General features: G+C 36.5%; 1 protein-coding gene and 1 pseudogene across 1 annotated transcript in view; both read left to right on the top strand.

Annotated features, from left to right (window-relative positions):
* TMPRSS12 (transmembrane serine protease 12) overlaps positions 1 to 18,373 on the top strand; it is a 37,015-nt gene extending 18,642 nt beyond the window's left edge. The window contains exons 4-5 of the mRNA XM_059082824.1: positions 13,720 to 13,862; positions 18,122 to 18,373. Of these exons, the coding sequence (XP_058938807.1) occupies positions 13,720 to 13,862; positions 18,122 to 18,373 (395 nt within the window). The remainder of the gene's footprint in view (positions 1 to 13,719; positions 13,863 to 18,121) is intronic.
* Positions 1,657 to 2,143, top strand: LOC131767484 (large ribosomal subunit protein uL11-like; annotated as a pseudogene).
* Positions 18,374 to 21,038: the final 2,665 nt, after the last annotated feature.

Below are 21,038 nucleotides of genomic sequence, written 5' to 3' on the forward strand. Positions count from 1 at the left end.
CTGGTGGTGCAGTGGTTAAGAATCCGCCTGCCAACACAGGGGACACGGGTTCAAGCCCTGTCCCACATGCTGCGGAGCAACTAAGCCCGTGCACCACAACTACTGAGCCTGTGCTCTAGAGCCCACAAGCCACAACTACTGAGCCCACGTGCTGCAACTACTGAAGACCGTGTGTCTAGAGCCCGTGCTCCACAAGAGAAGCCACCGCAACGAGAAGCCGGTGCACCACAACGAAGAGTAGCCCCCACTCGCCACAACCAGAGAAAGCCCATGTGCAGCAACAAAGACCCAATGCAGCCTAAATAAATAAATTTTTTAAAAAATGAATAATATATAACAAAAGCATCCTCAACCCCCACCCCACCCCCAGGATTGCTAGGAAAACTGCTTAATGGAAGACAAAAAAATGAAGAAATTTTCCCAGAAATATGTAACTACAAATACCACTCATATGCCCCAAATCACTCTGAGTAGACTAGAAAGCCTCAAGGTTAGAATTTAGTTTAAGTAGTTCCTAGGCTGTTAATGTTCTCTAGGTGCCTGAGAGAATCAAATGCCAATAATTTGTGTAGAAACCCAATGTCATCTAAAACCTCAAAGAATTTCACCGAAGTTTCAAAGAAAATGGATTATAATTTTTAAAACTGCTAAACACCAAAGGAAACAAGGCACTATGAGTGAGAGTCAGTAGAAACAAAAGACATCAGAATAAGACCTACAAAGATTTCAGATACCAGAATCATCAGATAATATATTTTAATGTTTAATGGGACTTCCCTCATGGTCCAGTGGCTAAGGCTCCGTGCTCCCAATACAGGGGGCCAAGGTTTGATCCCTGGCCAGGGAACCAGATCCCACATGCCACAACTAAGAGTTCTCATGCTGCAGCTAAAGTTCCAGAATGACACAACTGAAGATCCTGCATGCAGCAACGAAGATCCCACATGCTGCAACTAAGACCCGGTGCAGCCAAATAAATACATAAATAAATATTTTTTAAATGTTTAATATATTGATATTACAAGAATAAAAGATGTGCTTAAAAAATGAAAAGGAGATGTGAAAAAGAACCAAATAACTGTGACAATTAAAAAATACAATAATTGAAATAAACTCAATGGCTAAAGTAGTACCAAGTCAGAAGGAACTTAGGATTCCCAGATTAAAATCAACTAAATATCAGTTCACAATCAAAGATCACTAAACACATAAGGAAATCAACCATAATTATGAAAGTCAACAGAAATAAAACAACTGATAAAGCCCCCCCAAAGATCTCAGATATTAATACTTTAGGTATACAATACAAAATTAGTATATGTGAATTGTTTAAAGAAATAAAAGAGTAGAATTAAAAATGAGTGATAGATGATCTAGAGTGATCAGGCAGATTTAAAAGAGAACCAAATAGAATCTTTAAAAATGAAAAATGTAATTGCCTAAGTTTAAAACTCACTGGATGAAATAAATATCCTATTAGACTCATCTGAAGAGAGAATCTGTGAATCAGAGATGTATCTGAAGAACTGCCTAGACTGTGGTACAGAGAAAATAAGAAAGAGAAAGAGCTTTTGGCTCTTGGCTCGGAGGAGGCCAAGGTGCAACTTTCTTCAGTTATCCTGAATCTGGTTTCATCCGACACCAGCTGCCTCCACCATGCTGCCTAAGTTCGACCCCAGCGAGATCAAAGTCGTATACCTGAGGTGCACCAGTGGGGAGGTTGGTGCCACATCTGCCCTGGCCCCCAAGATCAGCCCCCTGCGTCTCTCTCCAAAAAAGGTTGATGATGACATCGCCAAGGCAATTGGTGATTGGAAGGGTCTGAGGATTACAATGAAACTGACCATTCAGAATAGGCCCAGATTGAGGTGATACCTTCTGCCTCTTCCCTGATCATCAAAGCCCTTGAGGAACCACCAAGAGACAGAAAGAAGCAGAAAAACACACTGGAAACATCACTTTTGATGAGATTGTCAACAATGCCTGACAGATACAGCATTGATCTTTAGCTAGAGAACTCTCTGGAACCATTCAAGAGATCCTGGGAACTGCCCAGTCTGTGGGCTGCAATGTTGATGGCCACCACCCTTACGACATCACAGATGACATCAACAGTGGTGTGGTGGGATGCCCAGCTAGTTAAGCTCTGCAAAGAAAAATATTTAATAAAGGGTTATTTGACAACCAAAAAAAAAAAGAGAGAGAAAGTCAAGTAAAAGAAAGTCAAATATACACCTAATGAGAGCACTAGAGAGAAAAAATGAAGAGAATAGAGGAGAGGCAATATTCAATGGATTTGGGTTGAAATTTTTCTATCACTGATGAAAGACAACATGAATCTAGATACAGTAAGCACAACATGAGCCAAAACAAAATGTAATCCCTTTTCATACAGTGTAATGAAATTGTAGAAGAAAAAACAAAGAGAAGAGCTGAATACAGCCAGACATAAATGAGAAATCCTTGTAAAATAACTAGAGATTGGCTTTCAGAAAACTTCTCAATAGCAATAATGACAGTCAAACTACAATAAGATATCATGATCAAATTACTGAGAGGAGAAAACAATGAACCTACAATTGTGTATCCAATAAAACTATCATTCAAAAATAAGAGTGAACAAAACTGTTTACAACCAATAATTTTTCACAGAGGAAATAAGAAATATATCAGAAAGAAAGAAAACGATGCCAATGCTGCCAATAGGGAGGTGTGAAATGAAAGAAGCAAGCAAAATGATTCCGGGCTTTCACTGCCATGGCCTGGGTTCAGTTCCTGGTCAGGGAACTGAGATCCCGCAAGCTGCATGGTGCGGCCAAATTAATTAATTAATTAATTAAATTTAATAAAAATTTTAAAAAAGAAGTGAGCAAAGAAATAGGTAAAATCATAGGTAATTGTAAGTAAACATTGTCTGTATACAACAGTGGTTCTCAACTGAGGGCACTTTTGCCCCCAGGGAACATTTGGTAATGTCTGTAAAAAATCTTGGTTTTACCATTGGGCAGGGGATAAGCATGCTACTGGTTCTTACTGGGTAGAAGCCAGGGATGCTGCTCATCATCCTTCAATATCCAGATAGTACTCGTACCCTCCACAACAAAGAATTATCTGGCCTAAACTGTCAATAGTGCCAAAACTGAGAAACCTTGGAATAAAATAAAAACAATGCATATTTTGTGGAATTTTTAAAAAGATATTTTAATACTTGGAAAAAAGCATGTATTTCAGAATGGGTAACCAGAGTTAAAGTGGTCTCAGGTCCTTGTATTATTCAGGAAAAGTGTTAAAATACTGATTAACATTAGATCTTAAGCATGAATGGTCAAATTTCATTAACAGAAACAGAGGATACAGCTTGTAAACCAGTAGAAAAAAACAAAAGGAATAAAAAAATAAAGGCAGGGCTTCCCTGGTGGTGCAGTGGTTGAGTCCGCCTGCCGATGCAAGGGATATGGGTTCGTGCCCCAGTCCGGGAATATCCCACATGCCGTGGAGCGGCTGGGCTCGTGAGCCATGACCACAGAGCCTGCACGTTCAGAGCCTGTGCTCTGCAACGGGAGAGGCCACAACAGTGAAAGGCCTGCATACAGAAAAAAAAAAAGAAAAGAAAGGCAAATAAAATCTGAATCAATAAAAAAATCAAGAAAGGAGAAATAAGCATAGGAAAAGTAAGAAAAATAGAACTATATAAGGCATTAGAAACAAGCCCAAATATATCCATAATCATAATAAATGTTAATGGACCAAATCACTAGTTAAAAGAAAGATAATCATGGGCTTCCTTGGCGGCGCAGTTGTTGAGAGTCCGCCTGCCGATGCAGGGGACACGGGTTTGTGCCCACGTCCGGGAGGATCCCGCATGCTGTGGAGAGGCTGGGCCCATGAGCCATGGCCACTGAGCCTGCGCGTCCGGAGCCTGTGCTCCGCAACGGGAGAGGCCACAACAGTGAGAGGCCTGCATACTGAAAAAAAAAAAAAAAAAAAAAAAAAAAAAAAAAAAGGAGCCAAATGGAAATTCTAGAGATTTGAGATGGCACAAGAAAGAATCTGTGAACTTAAACTACAGCAATAGAAATAATCTAATCTGGAGAAAATATTTTTGAAAAAAAATAAACAGTCACTCAGAGACCTGTGGCACAACACCAAAGGTACCAACATACATATAATGAGATTTCTGGAAAGGGAGGAAAGGAAAAATGGGGAAGAAAAAATATTTGAAGAAAATATGGCCCCAAACTGCCTAAATTTCATGAAAAAAAAACTCTTAATTTATAAAAGAAGCTCAGTGAACCCCAATTAAGATTAAAAAAAGAGATCCACACCTAGACTCATTGTAGTCAATAAAAGATGTGCAAGACCTGTATACTGAAAGCTACAAAACATTACATACAGAAATCAAAGAAGACCTAATAAATGGAAAGACATACCACATCCATGGATTCGAAGACTCAATATTGTTAATATGGCAATTATCCCCAGATTGACCTATATATTCAATGCACTCTCTATCAAAATCCCAGCAAGGTTTTTCATACAATTTGACAAGCTGTTCCTAAAATGTATATGGAAAGGCAAAGAACCTAGAATAGCCAAAAAATTTTTGAAGAACAGCAAAGCTGAAAGAGTTACTCTACCTAATTTCAAAATATACTAAAAACTATAGCCATCAAGACTGTATGGTATTGGTTTGTTTTCTGGTAGCATCTTTAGAATCTTCTATATATAGTATTATGCCATCTGCAGACAATGACAGTTTTGCTTCTTCCTTTCCAATTTGGATTCCTTTTATTTCTTCTTTAATTGCTGTGGCTAGGATTTCCAAAACTATGGTGAATAAAAGTGGCAAGAGTGGGCATCCTTGTCTTGTTCCTGATCTTAGAGGGAATGCTTTTAGCATTTCACCATTGAGTATGATGTTAGTTGTGGGTTTGTCATATATGGTCTTTATTATATTGAGGTATGTTTCCTCTATGCCCACTTTCTGGAGAGTTCTTATTGTAAATTGATGTTGAATTTTATCAAAAGTTTTTTCTGCATCTATTGAGATGATCATATTGTTTTTATTCTTCAATTTGTTACTGTGGTGTATCACACTGATTGATTTGTGGATACTGAAAAATCCTTGCATTCCTGGGATAAATCCCACTTGGTCATGGTGTATAACCCTCTTAATGTATTGTAGGATTCTGTTTGCTAGTATTTTGTTGAGGATTTTTGTATCTATGTTCATCAGTGATACTGGCCTGTAATTTTCTTTTTTTGTGATATCTTCATCTGGTTTTGGTATTAGGGTGATGGAGCCTCACAGAATGAGTTTGCAAGTGTTCCTTCCTCTGCAAGTTCCTGGAATAGTTTAAGAAGGACAGGTGTTAACTCTTCTTTAACTGTTTGGTAGAATTCACCTGTGAAGCCATCTGGTTCTGGACTTTGGTTTGTTGGGTGTTTTAAAATTACTGATTCAATTTCAGTACTGGTAATTCAGATTTTATATTTCTTTTTGGTTCAGTCTTGGGAGATTGTACCTTTCTAAGAATTTTTCCATTTCTTCTACGTTGTCCATTTTATTGGTGTATAGTTGCTTGTAGTAGTCTCTTATGATCCTTTATATTTCTGTTGTGCTGGTTGTTTAAAAACAGCACAGAGATCAATGGAACATAATACAGAGTCAAAAAAAAAAACCCAACTTATATTTATGACCAACTGATTTATTTACACAAAATTTCTAGAAAAGGCAAACCTACACAGACAGAAATCATATCAGTCATTTCTGAGTGTGGGGCTGGAGGTGAGAACTGACCACAAATGGGCATGGGAGGAGGACTCTTTGGAGTGAACTATCCTAAAATTAGATGTGAGGCTTGTATAAATTTACCAAAAATCATTGAACTGCGTGCTTACACTGTGAGAATTTTATGCTATGTAAATTAAACGTCAATAAAGCTTTTAAAAAAATGAAAAATTTTTTTTTCAAACCACACATTTGGAAAATTCAACATATACTGCTAAATAACTCATATATCAAAGAAGAAATCATAATCATCTAAAATCCTTATAACTGAATAGTAATGTATATACCACATAGCAAAACTTCAGTGCTGCAACTAAGGTACTACATAAAGGGACACTTAAAGCTTTAGGGACTTCCCTGGTGGTCCAGTGGTAAAGAATCTGTCTTCCAATTCAGGGAACATGGGTTTGATACCTGGCGGGGGACTAAGAGCCCACATGCCACGGGGCAACTAAGCCCACGTGCCACAACTACTAAGCCAGTGCACCTCAACTAGAGAGGCTGCGTGCTGCCTCGTGCCCACGTGCTCTGGAGCCCACATGCCACAACTAGACAGAGAAAACACGCACGCCACAATTAGAGAGAAGTCTGTGCACCACAACGGAAAATCCCACATGCCTCAACAAAGATCCCACGTGCCACAACTAAGACTGGATGCAGCCAAAAATAATAAATAAATAAAATAAAAATAATAAAACTTTAAAACTTTTAGGTTCAGCTATATGAAAGAGCAAATATTTGACCTAGAATATTCAGCCCTAATAAAGAAGAAAGGCTGAATGTTATACATTAGATGTCCACCTTTATAAAGGTTGAAAGAATATTACATGACCCATAGAAAGCAGAAGAAAAGAAATAAAGATAAGCACAATTAATGAAAATAAAATAAAATCAGAAAAAAAGAGGACCAACAAGGCCAAAATCTAGATCTTTGAAAAAACCACAAACCCCTGGTAAGATTGATGAGAAAAGGAGAGAAGGCACAAATATAAAAAATATTATGAGTTAAAAAATAATACTTTAGGGACTTCCCTGGTGGTCCAGTGGGTAAGAATCCACACTCCCAATGCAGGGGGCCTGAGTTTGATCCCTGGTTAGAGAACTAGATCCCTCATGCCACAACTAAGAGTCCACATGCCGCAACTAAGAAGTCCACATGCTGCAACTAAAAGATTCCACATGCTGCAAGGAATATCCCACATGCCACAACTAAGACCTGGCACAGCCTAAATAAATAAATAAATATTTTTTCAAAAGATAATACTTTAAACAATGTTATGTTCTCAATTTTAATACTTAAACAAAATGGATAAATTCCTAGAAAATTCTAACTAACCCAAACTGACTAACTAAATAAGAATAGTCCTTTAAAGAGTAAAGAACTTAATCAGTAATTAACCAGAACTCAGAACAAGTGAGTCAACCATAATTACCAGCAATTATTTAAGTATTATATAAATATCTTCATAAAGAATCCGAAAAGAGAGAACATACCCAGACTCAGTGTATGAGGACAATAATCATCTTGATGCCCAAATTAGGTAAGTATAGTACAAGGAATGCCAGTATCATAAATGCGGACATTCCAGATTATTAGCACACCAAATCTATCAAGAATAGTATAAACAAAAAAATAATTAATTTTTTAAAAGAATAGTATAAACAGAATTCCACATAACCAAGATGAGTTTATGGGCTTACCTGGTGGCACAGTGGTTGAGAGTCCACCTGCCGATGCAGGGGACATGGGTTCGTGCCCCAGTCCGGGAAGATCCCACATGCCGCAGAGCGGCTGGGCCCATGAGCCATGGCCGCTGAGCTTGCGCATCTGGAGCCTGTGCTCCGCAACGCGAGAGGCCACAACAGTGAGAGGCCCGCATACTGCAAAAAAAAAAAAAAAAAGATGAGTTTAACTAAGGCAGGTGTCCCCTACACCTGGGCCACAGGCTGGTACTGGTCCATGGCCTGTTAGGAACCGGGTTGCAGAACAGGAGGTGAGCAGCGGGTAAGCGAGCAAAGCTTCATCTGTATTTACAGTTGCTCCACATCACTCATATTACTACCTGAGCTCTGCCTCCTGTCAGATCAGCAGTGGCATTAGATTCTCATAGGAGTGCAAACCCTACCGTGAACTGCTCGTGTGAGGGATCTAGTTTGCGCACTCTTTATGAGAATCTAATGTTTGATGATCTGAGGTGGAGTTGAGGCGCTGATGCTAGCACTGGGGAGCGGCTGCAAATACAGATGATCATTAGCAGAGAGGTTTGACTGCACAGAGACCGTAATAAATCAATTGCTTGCAGACTCATATCAAAACCCTATCAGTGAGTGGCAAGTGAAAACAAGCTCAGGGCTCCCACTGATTCTGCATTATTGTCAGTTGTATAATTATTTCATTATATACTACAATGTAATAATAATATAAATAAAGTACACAACAAATGTAATGCACTTGAATCATCCTGAAACCATTCCCCCCACTGCTTCCCGTCCATGGAAAAACTATCTTCCACGAAACCGGTGGTCCCTGGTGCCAAAAAGGTTGGGGACCACTGATCTAAGGAATACAGGGTGGTTTAATATTAGAAGTTTCTTAATGTAATTCACCATATTAACTGATTAAAGGATTAAAAAAATACCCCATGATTATCTCAATAGGTGCTGAAGAAACACTGTTAAAAACTCATAAGTCTAGACATAGAAGGAAACTTTCTTAACCTGATAAAGGTTATCTACCTCTACAGCAAACATCATTACTACAGAAAAACATTTCCTTTAAAATAAGCAGTGATTTCCCCCACTATCACCACTTTTATTCCATATTTAGTAGAGCTTCTACCAAGTACAGTAACACGAGAAAAAGATGCAGAAGACATATGACTTAGAAAGGTAATAACAAAACATTCATTATTCACAGATGATGTCATTATATTAGAAAAGAATCTATAATCCACTGGAATTAAGAGAGTCTAGTAAAGTGGCCAGATATAAAAGCAATATACCAAAATCTATTTCATTTCTATACACTATCAGTAGTTAGAAAATGTAATTTTTAAAGTAACAGATGTCACACCCACAAGGATGACTTATCAAAAAGTTAGACAAGTGTTGACGAGGATGTGAAGAAATTAGAACTCTCATACATTGCTGGTAGGAATATAAAATGGTGTGGCTGCTTTGGAATACAGTTTGGCAGTTTTTCAAAAATTTAAACATATAATTACCTTATGACTCAGCAATTCCACTCCTAGGTAGATACCCAAGAGAAATGAAAACATATGTCCACACAAAAACCTGTATTTGAATGTTCACAGTAGCATTATTCATAATAGCAAAAAAAAAGAATACTATCTAAATGTCCATCAAGTGATGAAATATCATCCACCCATAAAAAGGAATGAAGTACTGATACTTGCTACAATCTTTTTTTTTTGCAGTACGCGGGCCTCTCACTGTTGTGGCCCCTCCCATTGCGGAGCACAGGCTCAGCGGCCATGGCTCACGGGCCTAGTCGCTCCGGCATGTGGGATCTTCCCGGACGGGGGCACAAACCTGCATCCCCTGCATCGGCAGGCGGACTCGCAACCACTGCACCACCAGGGAAGCCCCCTGCTACAATCTTATGCTAAATGAAATAAGCCAGACACAAAAGCCCACATATTGTATAATTCCCTTTATATGATGCCGTGTCCAGAATAGGCAAATCATAGAGACAGAAAGTAAAACAATGGTTAGAAATAAACTATAAACAATGAAATTAAACTATAAATCAATTACAGAAAGATATTTGGAAAATTTAAAAATACAAGGAGATTAAATTGGATAATAGTATTGGACCAGTGTTAAATTTCCTGATCTTGATAAATGTACTATTGTTATATAAAAGAATGTCCTTATTCTTAAGCAGTACACACTGAAGTATTTAAGGGTATAGGGCCACAATGTCAGCCATTCACTCTTAAATGATCCAGAAAAATTTATGCACATACACATACAAATGATAGTGCAGTGTGACAAAAAGTAAACAATTGGTGAATCTGAATAAAGGATATTTGACAATTCTTGATAACAAAAGTTAATGGAAGTCAACAAATACAATAATACCAAAATGATTTGGTAGCTAAAAACAAATCTAACAAAAGATTGCAGGCCTTTTATAGAAAAAAAAATCCTGAAACATTAAAAAAAGACATTAAAGAATATCTAAGTAAATGAAATGATATAGTTTATGCCTCAATAGGAGGACTCCGTTATCAGAAAGATGTCAATCTATACTCCCTAACATGATACACAGAAATAAACTCAAAATGAATTTGAGACCTAAATATAAGACTGGACACTATAAAACTCTTAGAGGAAAACATGGGAAGAACACTCTTTGACATAAATCACAGCAAGATCTTTTTTGATCCACCTCCTAGTGTAATGGAAATAAAAACAAAAATAAACAAATGGGACCTAATGAAACTTCAAAGCTTTTGCACAGCAAAGGAAACCATAAAGATGAAAAGACAACCATCAGAATGGGAGAAAATATTTGCAAATGAATCAATGGACAAAGGATTAATCTCCAAAATATATAAACAGCTCATGCAGCTCAATATTAAAGAAACAAACAACCCAATTCAAAAATGGGCAGAAGACCTAAACAGACATTTCTCCAAAGAAGACATACAGATGGCCAAGAAGCACATGAAAAGATGCTCAACATCACTAATTATTAGAGAAAAGCAAATCAAAACTATAATGAGGTATCACCTCACACCAGTTAGAATGGGCATCATCAGAAAATCTACAAACAACAAATGCTGGAGAGGGTGTGGAGAAAAGGGAACCCTCTTGCACTGTTGGTGAGAATGTAAATTGATACAGCCACTATGGAGAACAATATGGAGGCTCCTTAAAAAACTAAAAATAGAATTACCGTATGATCCAGCAATCCTACTACTTGGCATATACCCAGAGAAAACCGTAATTCAAAAAGACACATGCACCCCAATGTTCATTGAAGCACTGTTTACAATAGCCAGGTCACGGAAGCAACCTAAATGCCCATCAACAGACGAATGGATAAAGAAGTTGTGGAATATATATACAATGGAATATTACTCAGCCATAAAAAGGAACGAAATTGAGTCATTTGTTGAGATGTGGATGGATTTAGAGACTGTCATACAGAGTGAAGTAAGTCAGAAAGAGAAAAACAAATATCATATATTAATGCTTGTATGTGGAACTTAGAAAAATGGTACAGATGAACCGGTTTGCAGGGCAGAAGTTGAGAGGCAGATGTAGAGAACAAACGTATGGACACCAAGGGGGGAAAACCGCGGTGGGGTGGGGATGGTGGTGTGCTGAATCGGGCGATTGGGATGGACATGTATACACTGATGTGTATAAAATTGATGACTGATAAGAACCTCCAGTACAAACAAACAAACAAAAAATACTAAAAAAAAAAGTTCCTCCAGAGATAAAACTATCAAGTTGGATGTGTCTTCCAGATTTTTCCTCTATAAAATGATCATATATTATCATCATTTCCATAAACAGAATCACAGACTGTTCTGAAACTTACTATTTCATGTGATATCAGGGACTTCCTTCCATGCAGCTGTGCGTTTCTACTTTGTTGGGTTTTTTTTAAATAATAAATTTATTTATTTATTTATTTTAAAAATGTCAATTCTATCTGAAAAACTGAAAAGCACCAGGTAACGATAAACCCTAACATGAGTTTTAAGACAATGAAAAAGCTCATTCTAAAAGACCTAAGAATAGCCAGGACGCTCCTATGGAAGAAAAAAATGTTGGAGAAGTTGCCATCCTGAAATCAAGGTTTATTCTAAAGCTATGGTAATTGATCAGTGTTGTATTTGTGCAAGAATATTCTAAGTGACCAATGGAACAAAATAGAAAACCCAGACATCTACTTCTGGGCTCTCTCTCCTATTCACTTTGAAAATCTCTGGTTATTTTGAATAGCCCTACACCAATACCACACTGGATTAGTATTGTTCATAAATTGGGTGGTAGGTTTACGGTGCTAATTTCATTATTGTATTCTATAACTTATATGTTATATATATATATATTTTATATACAGCTAGTACTACTTCAATGATTTTAAAATAAAGCGCAGAAATGTGGCTGGCCTCTAGGAGCCTCGATCCAGGAATCTGGATGCCATTAGACATATTTTATTTCTATTTCTTATTCCTATTCTCTCTGTATGTTGACTTTACTTTCTCAGGCTGCCTGTCCTCATAAGTCTGGAACTATGGCTGCAGACTGATTTGAATTTATAGCTAAACAGTGATGTGACTAGGGTGAAACAGATTCTTCTCTGGAAGTTCCAGTTTAAAAATGCTGGATAAACATACTGCATGAGAATATGCCATTCTTGAAAATATTGGTGTGTGGAAGAAAGTTTCATATTTACAGCCAACATAACAGCCATACTGGAAATAAGTGAAAAATATTATTAATAATCTTTGATTTAACATTTTTATTATTAAAACATTATAACAATAGTGCAGAATATTTGAAAAATAGATGGGGAAATATATAATCCCACTATCATTATATAAGTTACAAATGATTTTATATGTTTCCTTTCGGTCTTCTCTACATAATTGTATATAGCTGTCATAATAGCCTGCATTCTATTTCATGTACTTATTTTTCACTTAAGATATTAAAGGTATTTCTATATTGCTAAAATAAAATTAAATTAAATTAAAATGCTGGATAAGTATTCCAATTGGCTAGCCTTATACCAAATATAGTCACCTCTAGACCAATCAGCGCAACCAGGAGAATGGAATTCTGTGAATGGAACAGTTGGGTCATTTACCCACTTGCAGCTAAGGGTAAAATGTCTATTACTTGAAAAGCTAGGGAAGAATGTGGGGCACACAAAATATTCAGGTACCACATGTGACAACTGCAACACAGGCTGATGAGAAAAGATGCTGCTGTTACAGTAGCTTTTCTATGGATAAACCTTAAAATGATCTGTCCTTTAATAGTACCTGAAGTGTTATCTTATATCTTCCTATCTTTTCTGTAGCAAAGAACCACTTTATGTTCAGGAATTAGCAGGGAATTTAGGGGAGTGCATGAATTAAAAATCTGTTTTATTTTCATATTCAACATCCTTCAAGACTTTAGCATCATTAAAAATTTAAATTATTCACAGCTTACAACATAAGAAAGATAGACCTCAGCATTTACCTCTTTCGCCCTTGACAATTTTTATATAGTTTTACTTTGTAAAAGCTATAGATCCGGGCTTCCCTGGTGGTGCAGTGGTTAAGAATCCACCTGCCAATGCAGAGGACACAGGTTCGAGCCCTGGTCCGGGCAGATCCCACATGCTGCGGAGCAACTAAGCCTGTTCGCCACAACTACTGAGCCTGCACTCTAGAGTCTGCAAACCACAACTACTGAGCCCGCGTGCCACAACTACTGAAGCCCACGCACCTAGGACTGAGCTCTGCAACAAGAGAAGCCACCGCAATGAGAAGCCCGCACACCACAATTAAGAGCAGCTCCACTCGCTGCAACTAGAGAAAGCCCGTGTGCAGGAACAAAGACCCAACGCAGCCAAAAAATATATATAAATAAATAAATACCCTTTAAAAAAAAAAAAAAAAAGCTATAGATCCTGCCATGAGACCTCCAAGAAACACAAGACAGCAAAGATAACAAAAGTAACCTGAAATTCCTACCATCTAGAGATAACTGTCATTAAGATTTGGTGAACTTTCTTTCACAGTCTTTCTAGACATACATACATGGATACAATTTTACATAATTGTTCAATCAGGCACTATGGAAAGAAAACTTGTTCATCAGGAACACTTTATATTGCTGTCAAAATGTTTGCTCTCCAAAATAATTTATTGGTATTTTTCTGTTAATAGGTAATATTACCAAAAAATTACAGGAAGCAGAAGTGCATTATATTTCTCGAAGTTTTTGTAATTCTGACAAGAGTTATGGGGATGTAATTCCTTACACTTCGTTTTGTGCAGGTGATGAAGATGGAGTTTTTGATACCTGCATGGTAAGACCAAATAATTTTCCTTAGCAATACTTTCTAAAGACAGAAGGGAACTTGAACAAGTCCTTTGATCACTTTCTGGTGAAGTCTTAATTCTCAAGTCTAAATTGTTTTTCTCCTTTTTTAACTATTCCAACAATCCAAATCGTCTTGCTTGCCTGATTCCTTGGTTTCTACAATCATGGTCAACCTTAATCAAAATTTGCCTTGAATCTTTTCTTCCATTACCACTTTATTGAGATACAATTTACATATATACAATTCACCCATTTAAAGTGTACAACCCAGTGCGGTTTTAGTATATTTACAGAATAGTGCAACCATCACCATAATCTAATTTTTGGATCACTTTTGTCACTCCCGCTCCTAAAAACTCTACTCATTAGGAGTCACTCCCCATTCTCCTCTCACTCACCCCTAGCCCTAGGCAACCACTAATATCTACAGATTTGCCTATTCTGGAAATCTCATATGAATGGAATCATTCAATTTGTGGTCTTTTGTGACTGGCTTCTTTTACTTAGCATAATGTTTTCAAGGTTCATCTCTATTATAGCATGCATTAATACTCTATTCATTTTATTGCCAAATAATATACCATGGTGTGGATATGCCACATTTCATTCATCCATTCATTCGTTGATGGACATTTGAGCTATTTCTACTTTTTGGCTTTTATGAATAACGTGGCTATAAACATTTGTGTACATGTATTTATGTGTAGGTATGTTTTTATTTCTTTTGGAAATTTCACCTAGGGGTAGAATTGCTGAGTCAATGTTTAACATTTTGAAGAACTGCCAAACTGTATTCCCAAGTGGCTGCACCATTTTACATTCTTACCCAGCAATGTATAAGAGGTTTTTTTTTTTTTTTGGAGTACAGTTGATTTACAATGCTGTGTTAGTTTCAGGTGTACAGCAAAGTGAATCAGTATACATATACATATATCCACTTTTTTTTTTTTTAGGTTCTTTTCCCATATAGGCCATTACAGAGTATTGAGTTCCCAGTGCTATACAGCAGGTTCTTATAAGTTATCTATTTTATATATAGTACTGTGTATATGTCAATCCCAAACTCCCAATTTATCTCGCCCCACCTTATCCCCTGGTAAACATAAGTTTGTTTTCTACATCTGTGACTCTACTTCTGTTTTGTAAATAAGTTCATTTGTGCCCTTTTTTTTTAAGATTCCACATATAAGCGATATCCTATGATATTTGTCTTTCTGTGTCTGACTTACTTTACTCAGCCTGACAATCTCTAGATCCATCCATGTTGCTGCAAATGGCATTATTTTGTTCTTTTTAATGGCTGAGTAATATTCCATTGTATATATGTGCCACAACTTCTTTATCCATTCATCTGTCAATGGACACTTAGGTTGCTTCCATGTCCTGGCTATTGTAATAGTGCATCAATGAACATTGGGGTGCATGTATCTTTTCGAATTATGATTTTCTCTGGATACATGCCCAGGAGTGGGTCATATGGTAGTTCCATTTTTAGTTGTTTGTTGTTGTTGTTTTTTAACATCTTTATTGGAGTATAACTGTTTTACAATAGTGTGTTAGTTTCTCCTTTACAACAAAGTGAATCAGTTATACATATACATATGTTCCCATATCTCTTCCCTCTTGCATCACCCTCCCTCCCTATCCCACCCCTCTAGGTGGTCACAAAGCACAGAGGTGATCTCCCTGTGCTATGTGGCAGCTTCCCACTAGCTATCTAATTTACATTTGGTAGTGTGTATATGTCCCTGCCACTCTCTCACTTCGTCACATCTTACCCTTCCCCCTCCCCATATCCTCAAGTCCTACCTCTAGTAGGTCTGTGTTTTATTCCCGTCCTATCACTAATCTCTTCATGATTTTTTTTTCTTAGATTCCATATATATGTGTTAGCATACGGTATTTGTTTTTCTCCTTCTGACTTACTTCACTCTGTATGACAGACTCCAGGTCTATCCACATCATTACAAATAACTCAGTTTCATTTCTTTTTATGACTGAGTAATATTCCATTGTATATATGTGCCACATCTTCTTTATCCATTCATCTGTCAATCAACACTTAGGTTGCTTCCATGTCCTGGCTATTGTAACAGTGCATCAATGAACATTGGGGTGCATGTATCTTTTTGAATTATGGTTTTCTCTGGATATATGCCCAGGAGTGGGATTGGTGGGTCATATGGTAGTTCCATTTTTAGTTTTTTAAGGAACCTCCATACTGTTCTGCATAGTGGCTGTACCAATTTACATTCCCACCAACAGTGTAGGAGGGTTCCCTTTTCTCCACACCCTCTCCAGCATTTATTGTTTGTAGATTTTTTTGATGATGGCCATTCTGACCAGTGTGAAGTGATACCTCATTGTAGTTTTGATTTGCATTTCTCTAGTAATTAGTGATGTTGAACATCTTTTCATGTGCTTTCTGGCCATCTCAACAATGTATGAGAGTTCTAATTTCTCCATATCCTTTTCAGCATTTCTTACAATCTATCTTTTTTTAATTGAAATATAGTTGATTTACAATATTGTATTAGTTTCAGGTGTACAGTAAATTGATTCAGTTATATTTTTTTCAGTTATATATATTTTCTATGTCTGTGAGTCTGTTTCTGTTTTGTATATAGATTTATTTGTATTAGTTTTTTAGATTCCACATATAAGTGATAACATATATATTTGTCTTTCTCTGTCTGAGTTACTTCACTTAGTATGATATTCTCTAGGTCCATCCATGTTGCTGCAAATGGCAATATTTCATTCTTTTTTTATGGCTGAGTAATATTCCATAGTACATATATATACCACATCTTCTTAAACCAACCATCTCTTGAGGGACACTTGGTTTGTTTCCATGTCTTGTCTATTGTAAATAGTACTGCTTATGAACATTGGGGTGCATATATCTTTTTGAATTAGAGTTTCGACTATAGCCATCCTTGTGGGTATCTCAAGGTATCTCACTGTGCTTTTAATTTGCATTTACTTAATGACTAATGATGTTGCGCATCTCTGCATGTGCTTATTAGTCTTTTGTATATCTTCTTTGGAGAAATGTCTATTCAGATCTTTTGCCTATTTTTATATTGAGTTATTTATCTTTTTATTATGGAGTCACAAACATTCTTTGCATATTCCGGATACAAGTCCTTTACCACATGTATGGTTAGCAAATATTTTCTCCCATTCTGTGGACTGTGTTTTCACTTTCCTGATGTTATCATTTGTAGCACAAAAGCCTTTGATTTTTTATGAAGTCCAATTTATCTATTTTTTGTTTTGTCCCTTGTGCTTTTTGAATATTTCTTTATTCCTCTTTTCTCCACTGCTTCTAAATGTACCAGCACATCACTCCCAAACAGTGTCCCATGCTCTGATCTTTTCCTACTCATTCTGATTTCTGCAATCCAGGGTCTATCTTTCCTGTGTGCTTTTCCTTAAAAATCTTGCTGAGTAAAAGAATCCAATCTACATACTTTCACTTATGAATTGTATTCATAAGTGAAACATTCCTACCATCAAAAAATAATGCTTATCTTATATAGAGAATTTGAAAACACCTTAGAAACACAGTCCTTATACTTTAGGCACTGAAACAGTTATCTCAGTGTCCTTACTGTTTTGAATGATTAACAGTCCTCAGTAAAGGTGTTTCGGTGCATTAACAGTCTTGTATAAACAATGACAGAGATTTGTTATTTGTAATACTATTCAGAGGCCTAGCCATTTATTCCTGTTATCCTGCACCAGCCAATGTCAACACTTAGGAAGATGCCATCTCTTGCAAGATGCCAGTTTACTCCTGTCCTCTAGTTAGCAAACCACACACACATGCACCCCTAAATGAATCCTTTATATATCTTAATTTTACCTTTCCCACACAGCATTAACAGAAGTATTCTAATAGACAATATTTGCAGTATTTTGCATACTTCCTAAATTATATTTCTCCTGAGTAACTGCACTAAAAAATTCAAACAATTTGATTTATAGTATTCTGGTTCAAAACTATGCAGGTGCGAAGTTTATCCACCAGCTATATGGTGCCTCTAAACACCAGGCCAGACTGTATACCTCCTGTTTTAGTCAGAATATAAAACTGAAAACCTATGGCTCTTTATAAGTTGGAGGTATTTTGAAAAAATATATATATATGTATGATTAATGTGATTAATTTATTTCAGCTTTACGGTTGTTTAAGGACTACTGGAAGTAACTAATTCTATTTTGGGACTTTTTTAATAGGGTGATAGTGGTGGACCACTAATGTGCTATTTACCAGAACGTAAACGATATTTTGTAATGGGAATTACCAGTTACGGATATGGCTGTGGTCGAAAAAATTTTCCTGGTGTCTATAGTGGGCCATCCTTCTACCAAAAGTGGCTGACAGATCACTTCTACCAGGCAAGCAATGAAGGCATATTTAATATAAATATTCTACTTGGACAGGTCCTTGTAGCCTTAGGTTCTGTTGTCTTACTAGCAGCTCCATAAAGAAATTCTGAAGAATCTTTATTTTGCCTCGTGTTCCTTTCCATGTTCTACATAAAGAAAAACATTTATTCTCTTGACAAGTAATTGCCCATTTTAGAGCCCTCATGTGGACATTTTCTGGAATAAAAGGACTGCAACAGATAAGTGATTATAAATTTGGCACTGAATCACATGCTTCCTTGATGTATCTTGTTGTACTTTATAATCATACTTTTTCATTTGGAATACCTTCCTAGAGTTTGTAAAAAATATTCAATTAAATATATACTTTATGTATATAAATGTTAAATAATAAAGAGTTATTAATTTTTAAAAAGTTGTTCTTTTGTTAAATTAATCAAACCTTATTTTTAAGTTAGATTTTATTTTATTCAAAAACATTTGTTTGGGGCTTCCCTGGTGGCGCAGTGGTTGAGAGTCCGCCTGCCGATGCAGGGGACACGGGTTCATGCCCCGGTCCGGGAAGATCCCACATGCTGCGGAGCGGCTGGGCCCGTGAGCCATGGCCGCTGGGCCTGCGCGTCTGGAGCCTGCGCTCCGCAATGGGAGAGGCCACAACAGTGCGAGGCCCACATACCGAAAAAACCAAATTTGTTTGTATGACATATAGTTTTTTGACTTATCATCTTGTTTCTGGTTCTCAAAGAATATTTGAAGAAGTATTTGCCTATTTTTCAAATTCTAATTAAAATTATTTAATATTAATACTTCCTTTCCTGTGCCAAGAGAGAATTGTGGTGCAAACACCCCCAAATAATTTACTTTTTATTTAGAAATGTATACTGTGACTTTTTTTTGCAACGTTATAACCTATTTTCTGAACATTATTTTCTTGAAGCCCATGCTAAAAGTCTGTATCCCTTGGGCCCTGGAATTAACTGTGAGGAGAGGTGACATAAGAGCACGCTGGGAAAGGAGGGATGCCAACCTGGGATTACCTTTACAATGACTAATCTTTAATATGGATTATATAAAACAAAAGAAAAAATTGACTGTTTTAGTATCTACTATTAATCAACTCACATCTCCCTTAAACTTCAGAGAAACCATGTAGTAAGGGAGAAATAATTATTTTCTCAGCCTTCTTTTTTACATTCAACCAGCTAAAATCATGTATTTTTGTTGTTGTTTTGTTTTGTTTTGTTTGGCTTTAACCTAATTTCAGGATTTAACTGAAAGCATGAGTTTTCCATATGTTAATTCCCTTGGGGATCATTACTGGTTTAACATTCAAGGGGTAGAAAACTGATTTTTATAGACTTATGAGCAACACTGAGGGGATATTGACTGTTCTTTCTTGAAGGAGACCCTAGTTTATCCATCAACAAGGTCTTAAAAGGAATTAGTTGGTGATGCTTTCATAGCAATCAGTATAATACATTAGTCACTTCCTGTTTATTCTACCTGACTATCATTCAGATTCACTTGATAAGCCCTGGATATTAGTTGATATTAAGAAACTCTTCTAAAATGTAATGACAGCACCAGAGGGAAAACCCTTGCTTTTCACTTCAAAGGTATGTCCGTCCTACTTACTGCTTAGGTCTGCCTTTCTAATCAGGCAGGAGCTACCGTCTGCAACCTCTTACCTTTTCCCCCAGCTTAGTTCACTTATTTCAGCCAACTAGAATTCAGTTTTATAACATTGCTCTCCACCACAAGAGATAAGACTTTGGAATCTAAGGTAGACTTTGTTTCAAATTTCTTTCTGTTAACTTGGTCATTGTAAGAGTTTGGACAATTATTAATACCTCCTTGGCACCACTGCTGTGATGATTAAATAAGTTGATTATATGAAATTCTTGATATATTGAAGGTGTGCAATAACTGGTTACTGTTTTTACTGTTACTGTTATTATTATCCCATCCATGATTCATACGACCCTTTTCATTATATAGATCATTATTATCCCATCCATGATTCATATGACCCTTTTCATTATATAGATCATTATGTATTAAATACCCTATTTCTTTCATCTGAAAAACTTACTAGAACAAAGCACTCATTCTACTTATAAACTCAGATTTTAAATAATATTATTTTTTAACATAAAAGAAGCAGACTCACAGAGAGAACTAGTGGTTACCAGTTGGCGGGGATGGGGGTGGAATATAGAGGTGGGGAGTGGGAGATACAAACTACTGGGTGTAAGATAGGTTCAAGGATATATTGTACAACACAGGGGATATAGCCAATATTTCATAAAAACTGTAAATGGAAAGTTACCTTTAAAAATTGTATAAAAATAGGGGAATTCCCTGGAGATCCAGTGGTTTGGACTTGGTGCTGTCACTGCCATAGCCTGAGTTCAATCCCTGGTGGAGGAACTAAGATCCCACAAGCCATGCAGAGTGGATGAAATGAAATATAATGTAATGAAATGAAATAAAATAAAATGTCTAAAAATTTTAAAAATTTTTTTAATTTAAGTATACTATTTTAAATGTTAATTTATTTTATTTTTCTAATTCTCCAAATAGTACATCCTCATATTAAACTTTTGAAGTACAGAAAATAAGTTGAAAGAAAACCATCCATAGCCCTACTATAGCTACCATAGCTACCATAAGTCCTGCCTATTTCACTTATTATAACGAGGATTTTTACAAACTCTTCTTAAGCATTATTTTATCCCAGCTAGTTTGAAAATTTTCAATCCTA

The sequence above is a fragment of the Kogia breviceps genome, chromosome 12, assembly GCF_026419965.1.
Source record: "Kogia breviceps isolate mKogBre1 chromosome 12, mKogBre1 haplotype 1, whole genome shotgun sequence".
Classification (NCBI taxonomy): Eukaryota; Metazoa; Chordata; class Mammalia; order Artiodactyla; family Physeteridae; genus Kogia; species Kogia breviceps.